General features: G+C 42.9%; 1 protein-coding gene across 1 annotated transcript in view; it reads right to left on the bottom strand.

Moving 5' to 3' along the window:
• The window catches only part of LOC110489963 (NADP-dependent malic enzyme), a 125,839-nt gene that overhangs the window by 35,027 nt on the left and 66,050 nt on the right, over positions 1–24,762 (bottom strand). Inside the window, exons 4-5 of the mRNA XM_090199865.1 lie at positions 20,790–20,865; positions 8,129–8,290 (exon numbers count right to left, since the gene is read on the bottom strand). Coding sequence (XP_090055991.1) covers positions 8,129–8,290; positions 20,790–20,865 — 238 coding nt within the window. The remainder of the gene's footprint in view (positions 1–8,128; positions 8,291–20,789; positions 20,866–24,762) is intronic.

Raw genomic sequence — 24,762 nt, 5'->3', positions numbered from 1 at the left:
GTTTTGGTGACGGCCAGATTGAGACAGAGAGAAAGAGGGATTGAGTAACTACGCTAGCACTGCAGCCCTTTGACTGAGGCCTGGGTTCAGAGGGCCCCTGTATGTGATTTATCACGCACACACTCTACATCAAAGCTTGGTCTACTCTACAAAGTGTCTCTTCTTCGCTGTGGTCAGCTAGTGTGTTTTATGGTGTGTTTTAATACTGTACTTCTTCTATGTCTTATCTATCTCTGGCATGTGTCTGTAAAGAGAGCCACTTGGAGCCAGGTTTCTAAATCCGGGAGTGGGATGTCCTCCCTAGGATCCTGCCAGTCTTCTACGCCAATCCTGGCCCCCCTGTCTGCTCCTTTGTCTGCTTCAGGGGAACATCCTCCTCAGTGAATTTCATATTTTTTTTGTAATTGTCAAACATTTTAAAAGCTAATCATTTTTAGATTCAACTATACAAAATATATCCATTTGTCTACCAAATAATTGCAAAAACGGTCTACAGTAGATGGGGTAGTCGGAGGACATCCTCCTCTGGTTACATTTACGTCAATACAAAACCTACAGTAGGGGGCTCATGGTTCTCACCCCCTTCCATAGACTTACACAGTAATTATGCCAACTTCTGGAGGATGTCCTCCAGCCTATCAGAGCTCTTGTAGCATGAACTGACATGTCCACCCAATCAAAGGATCAGAGAATTAATCTAGTACTGAAAGCATATGCTACAGCAACAGTAGCTAGCACTGCAGTGCACAAAATGTTGTGAGTAGTTGACTCCCTCCCTCCCATCAGCATTCAACACCATAGTACCCTCCAAGCTCCTCATTAAGCTTGAAGCCCTGGGTCTCCACCCTGCCCTGTGCGATTGGGTTCTGGACTACCTGACGGGCACAACCCATCACCGGGGGCAAACTACCTGCCCTCCAGTACACCTACAGCACCCGATGTCACAGGAAGGCCAAAAAGATCATTAAGGACCCCAACTACCCGAGCCACTGCCTGTTCACCCCGCTACCATCCAGAAGGCGAGGTCAGTACTGGTACAGCAAAGCTGGGACCGAGACACTGGAAAATAGTTTCTATCTCAAGGCCATCAGACATCACAAATGCCAAATCATTGGCCACTAACAAATGGATCACTAGTCACTTTAAGGCCACTTTAATAATGATGTTTACATATCTTGCATTACTCATCCCATATGTATATACTGTATTTTATACCATCTATTGCATCTTGCCTATGCTGCGCGGTCATTGCTCATCCATATATTTATATCTACATATTCTTATCCCATCCCTTTACTTAGATTTGTGTGTATTAGGTAGTTGTTGTGGAATTGTTAGATTACTTGTTGATATTGCTGCACTGTCGGAACTAGAAGCACAAGCATTTGCTACACTCAATAACATCTGCTAACCATGTGTATGTGACCAATACACTTCGATTTGATTGGCGAAAAGACAATAGTTTTGAACAAATTAATTTCTTAAAAGACGAAGGAGAAACAAGAGGTTGTTGTTTTTTTCACTTACTTAGCTAGGAAATGCAGCTAGCTAGTTTAGCCTATTCAAACACTCTGCTGAAACAGAGGGATGCTGTTAGCTAGGTGGCTATGACTATCCAACACAACTCGAACTCTTCAAAGTCAAGTTACGCTTCTGGTTTTACTAATTTATTGCCACCGGGGCCTGCCGGTGTTACTGCTAAACTGTTTACTGACTGTACACTGTAAGGTTACCGCATTATTGTAGCTGGTTTACTAACGTGTTAGTTCTATTAGCTATGTCAACTAGCTAATATGGTGACAATTATCTAGGCTGTGTGTAGCAGTTATGATATGGTTTGGCTTGGAAAGTTTTTTTTGCCTGGTCACATACAGCTGATGTGTTGTGCATTGAAGTCCACAAGTGAAGGGAAAAGGTTAGAGGAGGAGAGCGCATAGATGCGAGAGGGAATACAACGTGGCTGCTATAAAAGTGAACTGTGTTTGTGTGAGATCAGGGGTGTATTCATTCTACCGATTCAGTTGAAAAACATTTCTTAAACGGTAGCAAACAGAGCGAAACAGGGCTAAACATACCTGAAATTGTCAAATAGAAAGTAATGTTTGCAACTGTTGGACTAATGATTACACCCTAGATCAGCTAGATGCAGGCAAGATTGTGCAAGGCAGTATTGAATGTGTCTGTCCATGTGTCACGGTGTCAAATTTTTCACTCGACCTGTGTGCACCTACGCTGTAAACTTTCATTCATTGGCTAGGTTTTAGCAACCTCATGATGGGTACAGGGAAAATTAGAGTATCATGCCTACACCTATCGATGCTACATTGAACTGGGTGAATGGAATATGAATGACAGTCATCCAATATGCTGTAATAGAAATAAGGCCATTCTCATGAAAAAAAAGAAATCTGACTCCCTCATCTTAAAAACGGTACCGACTGCCACAGATCTGTTCAACTGAAGACATGACGCAAGGGAATTCTGATCCCCCTGGGAAGAAGTGATCTGGAACACTATCATGCCTCATCAAGACTGGAGCGTTTAGATTCCGTGGAGTCTGGGGGTGGGGGGGAGGGATTTAAGGGGGTGGTCTATTTGGACAGAGCTGGGACAGGCTCCGTGTCACAAATGGACAATGACACTGTCAATCAAAACAAGTATACCCATTAACAACTCCCAGAGTAACTTTAAAACCCCTGACATTTTCAAAACCTTCCACCCCAGGCATTGACACAGGTCTCACCACTCACTAAAACAACATCCTCAACCATGTTCATAAAAGGTCCATGTATGACAACTCAATCATTGACGTTTACAAGACGCTAGATTACTTTCTCGTGTGCATACTGTATCCGAGGAAGGAGATACCGTATAAACAGCTCTGACAGATTAATAATGAATGAGTTTAATCTCATGTATTGGCTCAGTTGACACAGCACTGAGGTGTTGAGACATGTCGACTTTCTCCCTGAGATACTCTTCTGTTGATCGCCTGAGCTGTTCTTTCTGCTTTCAGGTGGAACCGACCCTGTTCAAAAGCAACAGTCAGGGTCTGTTTAGGACAGAGAGGTAGGAGAGGGAGGGAAGAGTGGGGGAAGAGGGAGCAGAGTGGGGGGGGGGGCGATAGGGGCCTGTCTGAAGGGACGACCCCCTTTGGGTCCAGGAGAGCACACCCAACACAAGACAAACAACACATTGTGTGGGATGACATCACCGGGGTCTCATTTCAGTGTGTGTGTTGTGACACAGAGGTTATACCAGGTAATATCAGTGAAAGAGAAAGGGATAGAAAGAGAGTGAGTGGGAGAGAGAAAGAGCGAGATGAGGGTCAACTTTCCCATAACACTCACTGTTTAGTTTATTTCCCACAAGCCACATTTAGATTAATGGCCATTTAGAGAAAAAAAAATGTATGTGTTGTATACTCACTCTACAGACCTGTTTACTGGGAGGGAAAACAACGTGCAGACACAGAGACATGTCTTACTGATGAGTGTGAGTGTATATGTCTGTTGTGTGGGAAATAGACAAAGGAGAGAGGAAAGAGAGAGATGTGCATCTGTTTTTGTGAGTACGTGCTTGTGCATGTGATGGGGTGTTAGAGAGCTGAATGATGCATCAGAAACAGTATGTGTGTTTGCGTGTGCTTTGTGTGTGAAAGGGAAGAGAGAGCTAGAAGTCCACAGGTAGCAGGGCTGTGTAGGATTAGCGATGGTTTACACAAGAGATGATCCACTTCCCGCATTGCAGTGCACATAGAAAAGCGCACGCCTCCAAAGCGCCTTACACAGCACAGCACAGCACATCCCATGCTTCAGTCACATCCTATACAGGAGCTCTGCCATATCCCATCTGTTTACTGTTCCCAAAACATTACCCCTTGCTTCATCACGCTCTGGAATTACAGTGCAACACTACCACAGGGAGATCCAGGCTGAGTCTCACATAGCACCCTACAGTATTTCCTAATTCCTATATACTTTTGACCAGGTCCCATAGAGAACAGGGTGTCATTTTGGACACAACCCCAGTCAAGGTCAAGACGTCGCATGCCTGACCTCAGTGCAGGAGTCCTTATACCTACCCAAGGTCAGAAATAAGCCTCATATTTTCAATTATTTACTGCCTACTTCCACCACTGTGTAGGGACTGGGGCACGGCATCAGGCATCAGACCAGCGTGTCTGAGATAATATATTATGAGTCAAGCCAGAGGAACTCCATATGGCTTAAGACACACAGGCACTCCATTTATCCTATTACAACTCATTTGGCCTGTCATCTCTTTAGAATAATGGAAAAATGGAAAAGGTTGTGATGGCCAACTAGAGACTACAGTACAAGGTCTTAGTTCTCGTGAGGTTGTGTAACACGTGCACGTGCACACGCATTCACACACAGAGACCTGTGTCTATGCATACATGGGTGCGCCCGTGCCTGAATGAGTGTTTGTGTGCCTGTAGTGATCCTGATGGAGTGCTTGGTGATGAGTGATCTGTGGTAATGGCTGGCACATGCTGCTTCCCGGGTGGCGAGGTGATTTTTAAGGTAAATGTGCTTGGCCTGTTGTAAACTCTGACAGATACTGAGCTGCTGGGCTGCTGCTGTGTGATATTATTTTGCAGCCCTACATCTGCAAACACTCTACAAGTTTGGAAAACAACAGGCAGAAACCTGGAACTTCTCTGAGTGTGAGGAAGAACACCTTTTTCACACATGAAGGTTACGGCCCATTCCAGCACTATGTGTGACTTGAAGATCTGCTCATTATTCTCAATAGTTGATTTTTATTTTATTGATTAACGTTCCAATTCAGTCCCTGCCACAGACACACATCACACAAAGGGAGAGTAGCATGAAATATGAGCACACATCACTAAATGCACACAGAGAATGCTGTTCATCGACTACAGCTCGGCATTTAACACCATAGTACCCTCCAAGCTCGTCATCAAGCTCGAGACCCTGGGTCTCGACCCCGCCCTGTGCAACTGGGTACTGGACTTCCTGACGGGCCGCCCCCAGGTGGTGAGGGTAGGCAACAACATCTCCACCCCGCTGATCCTCAACACTGGGGCCCCACAAGGGTGCGTTCTGAGCCCTCCTGTACTCCCTGTTCACCCACGACTGCGTGGCCACGCACACCTCCAACTCAATCATCAAGTTTGCGGACGACACAACAGTGGTAGGCTTGATTACCAACAACGACGAGACAGCCTACAGGGAGGAGGTGAGGGCCCTCGGAGTGTGGTGTCAGGAAAATAATTAACAAAACTAAGGAGATGATTGTGGACTTCAGGAAACAGCAGAGGGAACACCCGCCTATCCACATCGATGGAACAGTAGTGGAGAGGGTAGCAAGTTTTAAGTTCCTCGGCATACACATCACAGACAAACTGAATTGGTCCACCCACACAGACAGCATCGTGAAGAAGGCGCAGCAGCGCCTCTTCAACCTCAGGAGGCTGAAGAAATTCGGCTTGTCACCAAAAGCACTCACAAACTTCTACAGATGCACAATCGAGAGCATCCTGGCGGGCTGTATCACCGCCTGGTACGGCAACTGCTCCGCCCACAACCGTAAGGCTCTCCAGAGGGTAGTGAGGTCTGCACAACGCATCACCGGGGGCAAACTACCTGCCCTCCAGGACACCTACACCACCCGATGTTACAGGAGGGCCATAAAGATCATCAAGGACAACAACCACCCGAGCCACTGCCTGTTCACCTCGCTATCATCCAGAAGGCGAGGTCAGTACAGGTGCATCAAAGCTGGGACCGAGAGACTGAAAAACAGCTTCTATCTCAAGGTCATCAGACTGTTAAACAGCCACCACTAACATTGAGTGGCTGCTGCCAACACACTGACTCAACTCCAGCCACTTTAATAATGGGAATTGATGGGAAATGATGTAAAATATATCACTAGCCACTTTAAACAATGCTACCTAATATAATGTTTACATACCCTACATTATTCATCTCCTATGTATACGTACGTATATACTGTACTCTATATCATCTACTGCATCTTTATGTAATACATGTATCACTAGCCACTTTAACTATGCCACTTTGTTTACATACTCATCTCATATGTATATACTGTACTCGATACCATCTACTGTATCTTGCCTATGCCGCTCTGTACCATCACTCATTCATATATCTTCATGTACATATTCTTTATCCCCTTACACTTGTTTGTATAAGACAGTAGTTTTGGAATTGTTAGTTAGATTACTTGTTGGTTATTACTGCATTGTCGGAACTAGAAGCACAAGCATTTCGCTACACTCGCATTAACATCTGCTAACCATGTGTATGTGACAAATAAAATGTGATTTGATTTGACATATAATAAAATAAATACTCCATACACACACTTCCATGCATACATGGATGAATAGAGGAACATAGAAAGTAGACAGACCAAGCCAAATCCAGGCATAGCAAAGAAACACATCTCAAACATGCACGCACACAGACAATACAGACACATACTCTTAGAGAAAAGGGTTCCAAAAGAGTTCTTCAGCTGTCCCCATAGGAAAACCCTCTTTGGTTCTGAAAAGGGTTCTTCAAAGGTATTCCCTATGGGGACAGCCGAAGAACCCTTTTAGGTTCTAGATAGCACTTTTTTTCCTAAGAGTGCAAACACACACACACAAATATATGGTTATAAACCCCTATATGCTTCCATCCTCTGGCAGCAGCTACAGAGTGCATTGAGGACACAGACATAGTCTCTGAGGCAGCTAGTTAAAGTGGTGTTTTGATGCCTATAAATGTCCGGGAATAGTTGACAATCCCCCAAGCATTTCTAAACTGGACCTGTGACAGTCTCTTTCAAAATCTTTCAATAGAACAATAGAGTTCATGCATAGAAGTGTGTATGGAGATGCTATTAAAGGGATGGGGGCAGAAGGGCATGGTATTTACCTCTGCTATGAGGTAGAACAGAGTGGGAGAAACTGGCAGAGAGAGAAAACATACAACCTATACACCAAGATCCAATGCCACCTACGGTTATTCATGCTGTAGTGTATGATCTTTTATAGGTTCTCTCATAGGCCTTTTGTGTGCGTTTTATGAATAAGGGGGATTTCTTCTGGGTCTCCATGTGGTTTGATGAAGTGTGAATTGGCCAGCCGACATAAGAGAACATGGAGAGAGTTTGTGGAGACCAACCACACAGCGAATTCTACATCTGACAGAGATGGGGCTAGTCCCTCTGTTTAACTCTGCTTCCCGTCTCCTTATCTTTCCCTACCCATTCCTTTACTTATCCCTCTTTTATACTGGTGTCCTCGTTTTGATGCCCATGGAGTGCCTCTCGTTATTTCTCTCTATCTCCAGTGATTATTGTCAGTCGTTTACATCTTTGACCAGTCCTATACCCAGCCAACCCCAAATCCATCTCCCTCTTCTTTCCTCCCTCCCACCCATCTATCCTTCTTTCACAGGGATGTCTTCTTTTATGTCTCATTCTCAGCATCATGTCTATACTTGACCAGACCTACCCAACTAACCTCAAATCACCCTTTATCCTCTCCCCAACTCTTTTACTGAAACTAAGAGGCATGGCTCAGCCAGGCACCCGTGGCCCAGCTCTGGATGACATGGAGAAAATACACAGAGTTCAAATATAGCCGTGTACACAACACAGACTATTCTTAGTTTGCTCCTATTTAACAGTGTGGCCACAGCACACGTGCCGCCCGGCCCAGAGTGAGGCTCCTCTTTCAGCTATAAAGAGGAGGGCCAGGCCATACATAGGACCAGTGGGACCTGCAGGAAAAACCAAACCAGAGGTCCTCTTTGAATACTGTTGACTGACAGTGCTGGCGGGCTGGCAGGATGGATAGGTGCTTTTCTGTCTTGCATGGGTGAACAGTGGGGCTTTCCTCAGTTGTTTGGAAAATGTGGAGTTTGGAGACTGAGGGGCTTACCTGAATATAACGTATTGACTGGAGGGTGTTTTCTTAGCTGGCATATTACGTCTAGTTAGTTATGTTACGAAGTTGACTGTTTTCTTTGTTACGTAGTTGACGGGTGTCAAGTGTATCATCTTGTTTGCATGTTGCTATGCATGTATTCCCTTGGTTGTTAGGTGTGTCTCTTCTTACCTCATTGTCTGTGCCCACATCCAGCATGACTGGCAGACACTGCTGGGGTGGCATGCCTCCACAGGCCGTGTAGAGTGCCAGCTTGCCCACAGGGATGCCCATGCCGTAGCAGCCCAGGTCCCCCAGGCCCAGGATCCTCTCTCCGTCTGTCACACACACCGCCTGTCAATCACATCACATCACACCTGTCAATCATACCTGTGAGTATATGTCAATCAAATACATTATCAGTCAGAGCAGACTGTCTATGGCTCTAGATAAAAGTCATTTTCTTTCGGCTTCCTGTTTGAAATGAACCAAATTAGCCAACATTTTTATCATAATATCAGGCAGTGAAAATACATTAACCTGCAAATAAAGCAAGCATATTCATTAGTCAGTTTCAGTGAGTGTACATGATTAAACAGGAAATATTCACACTATGTTTCACCACTAACACGTCCTGTGTCTGTAAAATACATAAGTCAAACACGTTATCAGTCAGAGCAGAATATTAGTAACTCTAGACAAGGGTAGTCCCTAACCTCAAAGACTATCGTCAAGAAGTCAGTGAAAATACAGACAGTAACTTGCCAATACATCGATGTTCAGTAACAAATCATGGACATGATTTAACAGGGTATATTCAAACTAGCTACTGTAACAGCATTGCTTCCATCACTCCATTCCCATACTACCTTTCCAAGCAAACCCCCCACCAATCCTGCTTCTCTACTCTCCATCTGCCCTGCAGGTCTGACCCGGTCCTGCTTCACACAACCTAACCATGCACTCTTATTAAACAGAAAACGACAAACGAATAGCCTGACGTTCTCAATGTGGAATTTACAAACTAACGATTGTGTAACTCAACCTGATCACCAGGGGTGTTTTGGAAGAAAAACAATTATTGTCCAGGAAATGTGTCTTTGGCTTCACAATAACTTGATTGACATTAAAACATCATCATGCTTAATAAGTGACCAACAACAAATATATAAAGACAATTATGAACTGGGTGGTTCGCTGACTGATGATTGTCTGAAAGATGTGTTATATCAGACCGTATACCACGGGTCCATTTTCTTTTTTTTACTGCTCTAATTACATTGATATTTAAGTGATAATGCCGGAGAAGCCGGTGTTTGGATGATATGGCATGGCTGTTATTAGGCCGGAGACTAAGACGAGTGGCGGCAAACCGTGCCAATATATCCTCCAAACACCTGCTTTGGGGGCATTATCACTTTTATACAACGGGTTAGCAACATTTTCAAATAATGATTGACATATTTTCATTAAAAACATTATTTTGATGGATTTATATCTATGGCGACATTCTTATCCCTTGCTTGACTGCTGGCCAACTACGGCTAACTTACAGTCACGTCAAACAGTGCAGCCAGAATAACAGAAAACAGCTGCGTTTGCAATTGTTTAAGTTGTTTTCTAGTGACATTTATTTGGATACATCCATAACAAATGAGATAATGATGTGCAATTTCAACTGGCATAAAAAATGTGCTCTCTCGCGTCAGGAAACTGTTGTTCAGAGGAGCTAGGCAACAACACAGGTAATACAATCACTTCAAACTGAAGTTGGAAAGACTGCAAATTAGCTGCATTTCGTTTCGTTCAGTCCTCAACTGGCAGCTTCATTAAATAGTATCCGCAAAACACCAGTCTGAATGTCAACAGTGAAGAGGCGACTCCGGGATGTTGGCCTTCTATGCAGAGTTCCTCTGTCCAGTGTCTGTGTTATTTTGCCCATCTTAATCTTTTATTTTTATTGGCCAGTCTGAGATATGGCTTTTTCTTTGCAACTCTGCCTAGAAGGCCAGCATCCCGGAGTCGCCTCTTCACTGTTGATGCTTACACTTTTGTTTTGCGGGTACTATTTAATGAAGCTGCCAGTTGAGGACTTGTGAGGTGTCTGTTTCTCAAACTAGACACTGATGTACTTGTCCTCTTGCTCAGTTGTGCATTCTGGTTAGAGCCAGTTTGCGCTGTCCTGTGAAGGGAGTAGTACACAGCGTTGTACGAGATCTTCAGTTTCTTGGCAATTTCTCAAATGGAATAGCCTTCATTCCTCAGAACAAGAATAGACTGACAAGTTTCAGACGAAAGTTCTTTGTTTCTGGCCATTTTGAGCCTGTAATTGAAACCACAACTGCTGATACTCCAGATACTCAACTAGTCTAAAGAAGGCCAGTTTTATTGCTTCTTTAAATCAGGACATCAGTTTTTAGCTGCGCTAACATAATTGCAAAAGGGTTTTCTAATGCTCAATTAGCCTTTTAAAATTATAAACTTGGATTACCTAACACAATGTGCCATTGGAACACAGGAGTGATGGTTGCTGATAATGGGCTTCTGTTCACCTATGTAGATATTCTATGAAATAAAAAAAGCATTTTTTTCCATTTACAACATTAACAATGTCTACACTGTATTTCTGATCAATTTGATGTTATTTTGAATGGACAAAAAATGTTTTCTTTCAAAAACGAGGACATTTCTAAGTGACCCCAAACTTTTGAACGGTAGTGTATATACCCATAATAATGATGCTGATTCATGATTTCGACTGGCTGAGAAAAGCTGCCTGCCTGCCTGTCTCTCTCATCCCAACTCCTGACCCCTACACATTCATTATTATGGGATAGCTGGAGATCAAATTTCAATATTGAAACAATGTTGCAAATGTCAGAGAGACAAATACCATGATATTGTTTGAGGAGAGTGCACAACAACAAAACACTTATCACGCACGGCAACTGGTTTGATACATTCACCTCTGAAGGTAAATAATGTACTTAATAATGTACTTATTCAGTAATTTTGCTTTGATTTGTCCCCCCCCCCCCCCACATCTAGATGTGTGAAGGTTAGTGTATTTTCTGTAGTGAAGCTAATTGTCCATCATTTATGACATTCCTGGGAGTGTGTAAACTTACATTTTGTATTACCATATCATTTTTGTATGTTCTCTATAGGTATGTACTTGAAAATGTATTAATTGACCAATTCGGCACATTGGGGCAGACGTGATACAACATTTTGAACAGTAATGCAATGATTCATTGAATCAGTCTAAAATGTTGTACATACACTGCTACCATCTAGTGGCCAAAATCTAAATTGCCCCTGGCCTCCTAAGTGATATAATGGCCTTTCTTTTGCATTTCAAAGATGGGGGGGGGGGGAGAGAGAAAGAAAACTCATGTTTTTTTTACCAGATGTGTTATATTCTCCTACATTAATTTTCCACAAACTTCAAAGTGTTTCCTTTCAAATGGTATCCATAATATGCATATTCTTGCTTCAGGTCCTGAGCTACAGGCAGTTAGATTTGGGTATGTCATTTGATTTCCAGATTTTAAGAATTTTTTCAAAATGATTGTTGAGAAAAGTATGGTGCAACCCATTGGGTATCTCATCACACACTCATATGCCATGTCTTGAAATATGCGGATATACGGATTAAAAGTACATTTGCATTGTAAAACAGCCAACTTTCTATCTCCACTCATAACTTTTGGACTTATAACACTCACAGAAGGCATGAATTATTGAGTCATTGTTAATTTTACACTTAAGGCATGACTGCCATTGTGCTGTCGAATTGGTGAATTGTGTCTATTGTATAATAATTCTATACATTAGTTTATACTGGATTAAGCATTCATTTTCATGAACTGTAATTTTGTTTGTTATGTTCGAACGCTCCCTCCATTTTGTGCCAATTTCAGTTACTTTCATGTCTTTGTTCCAATAGTTTATTGTTATGATATTGTTTGTTGGATAGACTCTGTGCAAGGTTTTGTATATTTTACCTCTCATATGTTTTTCCTTTTCTGACTCAAGTAAGATTCCCTCAACATTACTCTTATGTCTAAAAGATTTCAGATCGTTTTTGAAAATTTTTACGGTCGTGGCCAAAAGTTGAGAATGACACAAATATTCATTTTCACAAAGTGTGCTGCCTCAGTTTGTATGATGGCAATTTGCATATACTCCAAATCAAATCAAATCAAATCCAGAATGCATATACTCCAGAATGTTATGAAGAGTGATCAGATGAATTGCAATTAATTGCAAAGTCCCTCTTTGCCATGCAAATTAACTGAATCCCCCAAAAACATTCCCACTGCATTTCAGCCCTTCCACAAAATGACCCGCTGACATCATGTCAGGGATTCTCTCGTTAACACAGGTGTGAGTGTTGACGTAGACATGGATGGAGATCACTTTATCATGCTGATTGAGTTCGAATAACAGACTGGAAGCTTCAAAAGGAGGGTGGTTACCTCAAAGGAAACATGTGTCGTCATCATTGCTTTGCACAAAAAGGGCTTCACGGGCAAGGATATTGCTGCCAGTAAGATTGCACCTAAATCAACCATTTATCGGATCATCAAGAACTTCAAGGAGAGTGGTTAAATTATTATGAAGAAGGCTTCAGGGCGCCCAAGAAAGTCCAGCAAGCGTCAGGACCGTTTCCTAAAGTTGATTCAGCTGCGGGATCGGGGCACCACCAGTACAGAGCTTGCTCAGGAATGGCAGCAGGCAAGTGTGAGTGCATCTGCACGCACAGTGAGGCGAAGACTTTTGGAGGATGGCCTGGTGTCAAGAGCAGCAAAGAAGCCACTTCTCTCCAGAAAAAACATCAGGGACAGACTGATATTCTGCAAAAGGTACAGGGATTGTACTGCTGAGGACTGGGGTAAAGTCATTTTCTCTGATGAATCCCCTTTCCAATTGTTTGGGGCATCCGGAAAAGAGCTTGTCCGGAGAAGACAAGGTGAGCGCTACCATCAGTCCTGTGTCATGCCAACAGTAAAGCATCCTGAGACCATTCATGTGTGGGGTTGCTTCTCATCCAAGGCAGTGGGCTCACTCACAATTTTGCCTAAGAACACATCCATGAATAAAGAATGGTACCAACACATCCTCAGAGAGCAACTACTCCCAACCATCCAGGAACAGTTTGTTGACGAACAATGCCTTTTCCAGCATGATGGAGCACCTTGCCATAAGGCAAAAGTGATAACAAAGTGGCTCTGGGAACAAAATATAGATATTTTGTGTCCATGGCCAGGAAACTCCCCAGAACTTAATCCCATTGAAAACTTGTGGTCAATCCTCAAGAGGCGGGTGGAAAAACAAAACCCCACAAATTCTGACAAACTCCAAGCATTGATTATGCAAGAATGGGCTGCCATGAGTCCGGAAGTGGCCCAGAAGTTAATTGACAGCAGGCCAGGGCGGATTGCAGAGGTCTTGAAAAAGAAGGGTCAACACTGCAAATACTGACTCTTTGCATCAACTTCATGTAATTGTCAATAAAAGCCTTTGGCACTTTTGAAATGTACATTGGTCAGTCCAAAATGGCTTTTTAATTCTGTCATGAAAATAATTGTATTTCCTATTACCAAGTAATTTACGATTTCTATGCCTTTAGTTTTCCATGTGGGAGAATTTATCGGTGAATTCTGAAAAGCTATCCAAGGATTGTTCCATAGGGGTGTGTTTTTTAATGGAGGGATTTTAATTATTGTAGAATCCATTTCATTTTCTTTCATATAGATGAAGAAAACGTTTGTATTTAATCCATTTTAGAATAAGGCTGTAACATAAGAAAATGTGGAAAAAGTCAAGGGGTCTGAATACTTTCTGAATGCTCTGTATGTCGCAGGTAAAAGCCTTGATATATGATATAATTCCAGGTCTTGAAGGTTAAACCACCTTCAGACTTAGAATAAAAACAAAAGTTTTACATCTCCCTATGAGCTTTATTTGCCCATATAAAGTCGTATGACTGGATACTTTTTTAAAGAATGTCTTCGCTGGGGTAACTGGTATTACCAAAAATAAATCTAGAAACTTTGGGAGCTATTCTAAAAAGAGGTTTATTCTACCTGTACGATTCATGGGAAGATTATAATTAAAAGGAACATCTGCTTTCATGTTGTCAAGTAAAGCGACAAGCAATAAGGCCAGAGGAGGTGTGGCCAATCTACCACAGCCAAGTGCTGTTCTTAAGCACGACGGAATGCTGAGTGCCTGCACAAGCCCTTAGCTGCGGTATATTGGCCATATACCTCAAACCCCAGAGGTGTCTTATTGCTATTTTATACAACGGATGGGTCTAATCCTGGATGCAATGGAAGACAATGGAAGAGGACAATGGTAGAGGTTTTATGACAATGGAAAAATCTAAACCATTTATATTTAAATATTGAAAAAGTGTGGGTGACAGGGAAAAACAGATTAGTGCAATTTGAGGCAATATTTATTTTATTGTACCTGTATTTAACTAGGCAAGTCAGTTTTACAATGACGGCCTACCAAAAGGCCTCCTGCGGGGACAGGGGCTGGGATAAAGAAAAAATATAAATAAATATAGGACAAAACACACATCACAACAAGAGAGACAACACAATACTACACAAAGAGAGACCTAAGATGACATAGAAAGGCAGCAAGATGACAACATCATGGTAGCAACAATATGGTAGCCGAAAAATCCATGGTACAAACATTATTGGGCACAGACAACAGCACAAAGGCCAAGGTAGAGACAACAATACATCACGCAAAGCAGCCACAACTGTCAGTAAGAGTGCCCATGATTGAGTCGTGAATGAAGAGAAAAAAAACTGCGAAACATTGGTGCGGCTGGCTTCCGGGTTGGATGCGCGCTGTGGTAAGAAGCAGTTGGGTTGGGTTGTGTTTCGAAGGACGCATGGCTTTCGACCTTAGGTCTCTCCCGAGCCCGTATGGGAGTTGTAGCGATGAGACAAGACTGTAATTACTAACAATTGGATCCCACCGAAATTGGGGAGAAAAGGGAGGAAAAAAAAAAAAAGAAAAAAAATGAATGTAACTGGCAGAACAGGTGTTGTATGTGGAGGATGAGGGCTGCAGTACTGTATATATCTCAGATAGAGGGGAGTGATGCCTAAGAGGGTTTATAAATAAGCATCAACCTGTGGGTTCTGCGACAGGTATATAATCTGACAAGCACTGGAGAGAGATGCGGTGGGAACATGTGGGTCTGGGCAGGTGTGATGACATTAATGTTTTGTCTGTATATCTTTATGTTTGAAAAAATGTAATCTTGCAAAAAAATGTAATACATTTTAAAAAATCATCATGATCATCATGAACAATATGTTCGATCCCAAAACCCAACATGCATGTGTGTATTTCCATGATTAGTCTATGACGCAGGCAATCTGGCACTATACTTTTACAACCTTGTTCCACACTGGTTCCACAGCACCCTGACACCACCTCAGGGGATGATGTCATCCACCTAATCACATTTTTAATGCCTAATGAACACATGATTAGGGGTTTATGACATTCTAACAGCAAAACCACTTATTATTTTTGGGATAAACGTCATTAATAGTCCCATACATTTGGGGCTTACTGATTTATTTCTGGATTTGTAGCTTTTATTATTGGAACTATGTAAGTAGGGCATCGGATCGTGATGAATAGTTTTATATGAGGTCCTGTGAGCTCAGGGATTCAGAGGGAAATGCCATAGTGTTGACAGCTGTGAGCAGGTGGTAGAGCGGCTAGAGTCTGCAGCAGGCATATCTTAACATGCCAGGAATACCTGGACGACTTGTCATACTGAATCTACAGTTGAAGTCAAAAGTTGACATACACTTAGGTTGGAATCATTAAAACTCGTTTTTCAACCACTCCACAAATTTCTAAATCGGTTAGAACATCTACTTTGTGCATTACACAAGTAATTTTTCCAACAATTGTTTACAGACAGATTATTTCACTTATAATTCACTGTATCACAATGCCAATGGGCCAAAAGTTTACACACACTAAGTTGACTGTGCCTTTAAACAGATTGGAAAATTCCAGAAAATGATGTCATGGCTTTAGAAGCTTCTGATAGGCTAATTGACATCATTTGAGTCAATTGGAGGTGTACCTGTGGATGTAACTCAGTGCCTCTTTGCTTGACATCATGGGAAAATAAAAATAAATAAGCCAAGACCTCAGAAAAAAAATGGTAGACCTCCACAAGTCTGGTTCATCCTTGGGAGCAATTTCCAAACGCTTGAAGGTACCACATTCATCTGTTACAAACAACAGTATGCAAGTATAAACACCATGGGACCAAGTAGCCGTCATACCGCTCAGGAAGGAGACGCATTCTGTCTCCTAGAGATGAACAGACTTTGGTGTAAATCAATCCCAGAACAACAGCAGAGGACCTTGTTTCATCCAGCATCTTCACGGGTACAAAAGTATCTATATCCACAATAAAACGAGTCCTATTTCAACATAACCTGAAAGGCCGCTCAGCAAGGAAGAAGCCACTGCTCCAAAACCGCGATAAAAAAGCCAGACTACGGTTTGAAACTGCACATGGGGACAAGACGTACTTTTTGGAGAAATGTCCTCTGGTCTGATGAAACAAAAATAGAACGGACCATCGTTATGTTTGGAGGGAAAAGGGGGGAGGCTTGCAAGCTGAAGAACACCATCCCAACCGTGAAGCACGGGGGTGGCAGCATCATGTTGTGGGGGTGCTTTGCTGCAGGAGACCCTGGTGCACATCACAAAATAGACGGCATCATGAGGTAGGAAAATTATGTGGATATATTGAAGCAACATCTCAAGACATCAGTCAGGAAGTTAAAGCTTGGTCACAAATGAGTCTTCCAAATGGACAATGACCTCAAGCATACTTCCAAAGTTGTGGCAAAAAGGCTTAAGGACAACAAAGTCAAGGTATTGGAGTGGCCATCACAAAGCCCTGACCTCAATCCTATAGAAAATGTGTGTGCAGAACTGAAAAAGCATGTGCGAGCAAGGCCTACAAACCTGACTCAGTTACACCAGCTTTGTCAGGAGGAATGCGCCAAAATTCCCCCAACTTATTGTGGGAAGCTTGTGGAAGGCTACCCGAAACGTTTGACCCAAGTTAAACAATTTAAAGGCAATGCTACCAAATACTAATTGAGTGTATGTAAACTTCTGACCCATTGGAAATGTGATGAATGGAATTAAAGCTGAAATAAAACATTCTCTCTACTATTATTCTGACATATCACATTCTTCAAATAAAGTGGTGATCCTAACTGACCTAATACAGGGATTTTTTTACTTGTATTAAATGTCAGGAATTGTGAAAATTCTGAGTTTACATGTATTTGGCGCACGTGTATGTATGTAGGTGTATGTAAACGTCCGACTTCAACTGTACATGACAAGAGCATGACTTGATATGCCTGAAGCCTGATGAAGACCTAAAGGTCGAAATGTTGTTGTAAATAAATATCTGGGAGCGTGAGCAGCAGTGCGAGGCATTTTCCTTTCTGTTTTCCATGAGTTTGCCTGCAACTCCAGCACCTGCGGAAAGTACCTGGATGTGTGTATGTTCTTTAGCTTTTGTACAAGATCATGACTTATCAGAGGATATTAGAGCTCAGTTGGTTGAAATGGCCTCAAACAGGCCAGAACCCATCGACATCAATGCATGATTTACGAGAACGTTGGAGTTACACTATGCAGAGCCTTCGGAAAGTACTCAGACCCCTGGACTTTCCCACATTTTGTTACGTTACAGCCCTATTCTAAAATTGATTACAAAATCATGTTTTTATAAAAAAATAATAAACAGAAATATCATATTTACATAATTATTTCAGACCCTTTACTCAGTACTTTGTTGAAGCACCTTTGGCAGCGATTGCAGCATTGAGTCTTCTTGGGTACGATGCTTCAAGCTTGGCACACCTGTATTTGGGGAGTTTCTCCCATTCTTCTTTGCAGATACTCAAGCTCTGTTGGATGGGGAGTGTGGCTGCACAGCTTTTTTCATGTCTCTCCAAAGATGTTCGATGTTCAAGTCTGGGCTTTGGCTGAGTCACTCAAGGACATTCAGAGACTGTCCCGAAGCCACTCCTGCGTTGTCTTGGCTGTGTGTTTAGGGTTGTTGTCCTATTGGAAGGTGAAACTTCACCCCAGTCTGAGATCAAGGATCTCTCTGTACTTTGCACCATTCATCTTTCCCTAGATCCTGACTAGTCTCCCAGTCCCTGCCGCTGAAAAAACATCCCCACACCATGATAATGTCACCACCATGCTTCAATGTAGGGTTGGTGCCAGTTTCTTCCAGACGTGACGCTTGGCATTCAGGCCAAAGAGTTGAATCTTGGTATCATCAGACCAAAGAGTTTCTCATGGTCTGGGAGTCCATTAGGTGGCTTTTGGCAAACTCCAAGCGGGCTATCATTTCCCTTTTACTGAGAAGTGGCTTCTGTCTAGCACTCTACCATAAAGGCCTGATTGGTAGAGTGCTGCAGAGATGCTTGTCATTTTGGAAGGTTCTCCCATCTCCACAGAGGAACTCTACAGCTCTGTCAGAGTGACCATCAGGTTCTTGGTCACCCCTCTGACCAAGGCCCTTCTCCCCCGATTGCTCAGTTCGGCCGGGCGGCCAGCTCTAGGAAGAGTCTTGTTGGTACCAAAAATCTCCCATTTAAGAATGATGGAGGCCACTGTGTTCTTGGGGAAATTCCTTCCTGTAGATATTTTTTGGTACCCTTCCCCAGATCTGTACCTCGACACAATCCTGTCTCGGAGCTCTACGGACAATTTCTTCGAGCTCATGGCTTTTTTCTCTCTGACATGCACCGTCAACTGTGGGACCTTATATAGACAGGTGTGTGTATTTCCAAATCATGTCCAATCAATTGAATTTACCACAGGTGGACAATCAAGTTGTAGAAACATCAAGGATTTCAATGGAAACAGGATGCACCTGAGCTCATTTTCAAGTCTCCTAGTAAAGGGGCTGAATACTTATGTAAATAAGGTATATTTTTTATACATTGGCAAAATTTCCAAAACCTGTTCTTGCTTGGTCATTATGGGTATTGTGTGTAGATTGCTGAGAATTTGTATTTATTTTATCCATTTTAGAATAAGGCTGTAACGTAAAAAAAATGTGGAAAAAGTCAAGGGGGCTGAATACTTTCCGAAGGCACAGTATACACCCCTTAAAATTTGTGGATTCAGCTATTTCAGGCACACCCGTTATTGACAGGTGTATAAAATCAATCACACAGCCATGCAATCTTGATAGACAAAACATTGGCAGTAGAATGGGCTTACTGAAGAGCTACGACTTTCAACGTGGCACCGTCATATGATGCCATCTTTCCAAAAAGTCAGTTCGTCAAATAACTGCCCTTCTAGAGCTACTCCGGTCAAATTAAGTGTCGTTATTGTGAAGTGGAAATATCTAGAACCTACAAATCGTCTGTCCTTGGTTGCACCACTCACTACCGAGTTCCAAACTGCCTCTGGAAGCAACGTCAGCACAAGAACTGTTCATCGAGAGATTCACAAAATGGGTTTCCATGGCCAATCAGCCGCACACAAGCCTAAATCACCATGTGCAATGCCAAGCGTTGGCTGGAGTGGTGTAAAGGTCGATGCCATTGGACTCTGGAGCAGTGGAAACGAGTTCTCTGGAGTGATGAATCAGGCTTCACCATCTGGCAGTCTGACAGATGAATCTGGGTTTGGCGGATGTCAGGAGAACACTACCTGCCTCAATGCATAGTGGCAACTGTAAAGTTTGGTGGAAGAGGAATAATGGTCTGATGCTGTTTTTCCATGGTTCAGGCTAGGCCCCTTAATTCCAGTGAAGGGAAATCTTAACGTTACAGCATATAATGAATGACATTATAGACGATTCTGTGCTTCCAGCTTTGTGGCAACAGTTTGTGGAAGGCCCTTTCCTGTTTCAGCATGACAATGCGCCATGCACAAAGCGAGGTCCATACATAAATGGTTTGTCAAGATTGGTGTGGAATAACTTGACTGGCCTGAACACAGCCCTGACCTCAACCCCATCGAACACATTTGTGATGAATTGGAAATCCGACTGCGAGCCAGGCCTGATCGCCCAACATCAATGCCTGACCTCACTAACGCTCTTGTGGCTGAATGGAAGCAAGTCCCCACAGCAATGTTCCAACATGTAGTGGAAAGCCTTCCCAGAAGAGTGGAGGTTGTTATAGCAGCAAAAGGGGGACCAACTCCATATTAATGGCCATGATTTTTGGAATGAGATGTTCGATGAGCAGGTGTCCACATACTTTTGGTCATGTAGTGTACATGTGCTTTTCAGTGGCGGCAGGTGGGAGAACCTATAGGAGGATGGGCTATTGGAATGGCATCAAACATATGGAAACCACATGTCCTCCTATAGCTCCTCCCACCAGCCTCCACTGGTGACTACCCCCAGTTATCCCACTGTCCATACAGAGGTCCCTTAGTTCCAGGAATGCTAACCCATGACTTCTAAGCCAGGGCTGCCCAACACCCTCCTGAAGAGCTTGCAGAGCAGAATTTCACTCCAACCCTGATCTAACACACCTGATTCTACTAATTGGCAGTTCACCAGGACCTTGCTTTGCTGGATCAGGCGTGTCATTTACAACAGGCCTGGAGCAAAACCCTGCATACCCAATAGCAATACCTGCCTTATTCCATCAGACTGAAGAACTAGGCCTAACAGTGTAAAGGGCATAGCACCCCTAATAAAGAGATATGGTGCCATTTCAGACAACCTATTTCCGCATTATATAGGGAAAGGCCATTTCAGGTTTGACCATAGACTTACGCGTATGTCCTTCTCTGGCCAGCTCTGGAGCACGGTGGAGATGTGAGTGAGGTCATGGATGGTGATAAAAAGCCCCCTGGAACAGATCAGATGAGTTATAATGAGTGAGACTAGATGAACTGTTTACAGTACCTTTCACATTGCATATCGATTACCAGCATAAGGAAATGCTGTAATTTTGCTCAGTACGGAGAAAAAAACATTGTCTTTGCATTGTTTCAAATTGTTCTTTGATACCTGAATGGAAGCTTGAAATTAACTTTATCATTCGCAAGGAGATTCCTGCAAAAATATTATTTGAAGTTGCTTTTTGAAGTTTCAATCCAATTTTTCTGCCCTTTTCCCCCCTACTTGTGTTGTAATATCCCAGAGCAGATGCCACCTGGAAAATGGATAGCTGGGCCAGGGACCCCTCTAGTGCTCCTCTGTTCCAGGAAAAGCTAGATAGATACGCTTAGTCTGTGTGCGTGTGTGTACGCCCACAGGGTGGGAGGTCCAGCCCAGAAAGGTTTCAGCTCGGCCCAACAAAGCCATCTGCCCATGATGTGGAGGCACTATCCTCTCCATATGTGCCAGCAACAACAAAAAATATCTATATTGTAAAATCTGCTCATAAACTAAAAACACAGGTCGAAGCTGGAAAGCGAGAAGGAAAATGTGAAGCAGCAAACAGCCCAAAGCCTGTTAAAAAAGAACCAGAACACAAAAAGGGTTGGAAAGAAGAAGAGAGAGACATAAACGTGTCACATAAAAATACCCTGATAACTTTAAAGTTTCAGCTGAGGTTGACCCCAATGTCATCGCTGGATATTAACTTTCCTGCCAGACATCGGCAACTACAGGCAATAACAGGCAATAACAGTACAGGGACAGTACAACAAGTCTAATATTAATGACAAACCTATCACACCCGGTAATGTTTCACCTGTCATTGTGCTAGTCTCCAACCCTCTCCAGGTGTCGCCCATCTTCCCCATTATACCCTGTGTTCTCTGTTTGTCCGTTTGTCCGTTTTGTTTCGTGAAACCTACCAGTATTTGTTCCCCTGCTCCTGTCTCTTCTTGCTCCTGTTTCATAGTCCTTCATGGTTTTGACCCTTCTGCCTGCCCTGACCCTGAGCCTGCCTGCCGTTCTATACCTTGCCCCACCTCACTGAATTATTGACCCCTGCCTGCCCTGACCCTGAGACTGCCTGCCATTCTGGACCTTTTACATCCTCTCTGGATTACTGACCTCTGCCTGCCTTTGACCTGTTGTTTGCCTGGCCCTGTAATAGAAATAAACGTTTGTTTCTTCGACACTGTCTGCATCTGGGTCATACCCGAAACCTGATAAAACCTGATGACACAATCCTTGTATGAAGGCCCTCTAGATTTGTATTTTATTTTACCTTTATTTAACCAGGTAGGCTAGTTGACAACAAGTTCTCATTTACAACTGCGACCTGGCCAAGATAAAGCATAGCAGTGTGAACAGACAACAACAGAGTTACACATGGAGTAAACAAAACAAGTCAATAACACAGTAGGAAAAAAAGGGGAAAAAAGAGTCTATATACATTGTGTGCAAAAGGCATGAGGAGGTAGGCAAATAATTACAATTTAGCAGATTAACACTGGGTGATAAATGATCAGATGGTCATGTGCAGGTAGAGATACTGGTGTGCAAAAGAGCAGAAAAGTAAATAAATATAAACAATATGGGGATGAGGTAGGTAAATTGGGTTGGCTATTTACCGATGGACTATGTACAGCTGCTGCGATCGGTTAGCTGTGTCAGATAGCAGATGTTTAAAGTTGGTGAGGGAGATAAGTCTCCAACTTCAGCAATTTTTGCAATTCGTTCCAGTCACAGGCAGCAGAGAACTGGAAGGAAAGGCGGCCAAAGAGGTGTTGGCTTTAGGGATGATCAGTGAGATACACCTGCTGGAGCACGTGCTACAGGTGGGTGTTGCCATCGTGACCAGTGAAACTGAGATAAGGAGGAGCTATACCTAGCATGGACTTGTAGATGACCTGGAGCCAGTGGGTTTGGCGACGAATATGCAGCGAGGGCCAGCCGACTAGAGCATATTAGAGCATTGGATTCTGTTGTGAGATTCGGATAGTCATGAATACTCTGATAAAATGATGGGTCACATTTCATCTCCCTGAGAAACTGGAAACCTTCCTACTACATCATATCATTTGGAAATGGAAACCTCTGGAGTTGAATCTTGGGTTAGTTTCTGTGGTGTGTGTGTGTGTGTGTGTGTGTGTGTGTGTGTGTGTGTGTGTGTGTGTGTATGTATGTGCATGTATACATCTATATGCATGTGTGTACGAGGCTGATAGAGGACCAGTCAATATGAGGGCCACATTACTTGAGTTAAAGGTAGAGAGAGAGAGCTTCTCACACATGGTGACCCACGTCACTCACCGCGGGGCTCTACATATTTGGCCTCCATAGGTAAACACTGTGTCCTCCTGCCACATTTCTGATGAATTTGAGTCGACATTTCCAAAATAAGAAAAGAGAATGAAACACACAATGAGGAAATGAAGAGCAGGAAGTAAGAGATGGAAATTCGATTTTACAGCAAAAGAAAAAGTTTGAAAGGATGAGAGATGGAGAGAGAGAGACCGTGAGGGTGAGAAAGAAGGAGAGGGTGAGAGGGTTTGGAAGGAAAACCTCGAGTTGAGACCTGTTAGGGAGGTCAAAGAGGGGACCAAAACAAGAACAAATGGGACATAAAATCAAAAACCTCCACGGTCAGTCACACTCTTTAAAATGTTTAAACTGGACCAGAAATTGCTGCCAGAGGTCACGCACGTAACGAGAAAGCTAACGATCAGTAACAACGTGATAGCCTATACAGACACACCCGATGCCCAAATTGATGACTTATGTCACACAGCTGAGAGTCGAGTGGAGAAGAATCCATTCGGTTCAGTCAGTTGTCCTGGTGAGCCCTTCCCAGCTAGCTAGTTTATGCTTGTGGCTAAAAACGTCATCAAGAATTTGAAACTTGTCTGCTGATGTTGGGACTTGGGAGAGTGTTCAGAATCATTCCGTTTTTATCGGAGTAATTGTTATGTATATAAAAAAAATCATGTAGCCATTAATGCCGTAGTTGTACATTTTCTGTGAAAATCACGTTTTAACCGTAACCCTGGTCTCATATTGCATATTGGTAATGGCTACACTATCTAGCTACATCCCTCTCCTTACTGCCAGTATGGAGAGGGAATTACTGAGGATCAACTGTACTATTTGTACAGGCTTTGATCTTGTCCCATCTTGATTACTGTCTGGTAAAATGGTCAGGTGCAGCAAAGGCAGACCTAGCAAAGTTGCAGCTGTGTTTAAACAAAGCAGCACGCCTTGCCCTTAACTGCACACACAGAACTAACATTAAAAAACATGCATGATAGTCTTTCATGGTTGAGGGTTGAGGTGAAATTGACTACTTATCTTCTAGTCTTTTTAAGAAACATGTTTGTGTTGAAAATGCCTAACCACTTGTATAATCTACAGTGGGTTGTCTTTTAAAAGTTGCAGCATACTGCAGGACAGCATGCGTGGTGCCACAGAATTCTATGGCATGTTATTTAAGTGCCCACCACTGGTACCATTAATGCTAGTTAGTGCTAGTTTGACCATCAGATGACATCTTTGAGAAGCATTTGATAGCCTTCAATAGTGGCTGCACTAGAGAATTTAAAACCTTTTTTGTAAGAACATAGTATATGGAACTGATTTTAAGAAATTTTGCTTAATTCATTTGCTTAATATTATGTTGTTTCTATTCCAAGATAAACTAAAAACCCTCTGGGTTTCCGTTAGAATGGAACGGAAAATACGGCACTGTACAAAGTGATGGTCGGGAGTAGGCTACAGTACTGGGCTATTTAGCTAAACAATTCCTGTGTCGTGCGAGCATGTGGGAGACAGGGGTTCAATGCCCCGACGGGGAGGAAGGAGTAGGCTGTCT

Source organism: Oncorhynchus mykiss, chromosome 2 (assembly GCF_057628025.1).
Source record: "Oncorhynchus mykiss isolate SJ-2025 chromosome 2, ASM5762802v1, whole genome shotgun sequence".
Lineage (NCBI taxonomy): Eukaryota > Metazoa > Chordata > Actinopteri > Salmoniformes > Salmonidae > Oncorhynchus > Oncorhynchus mykiss.
This window is presented reverse-complemented; position numbering and strand designations above follow the sequence as displayed.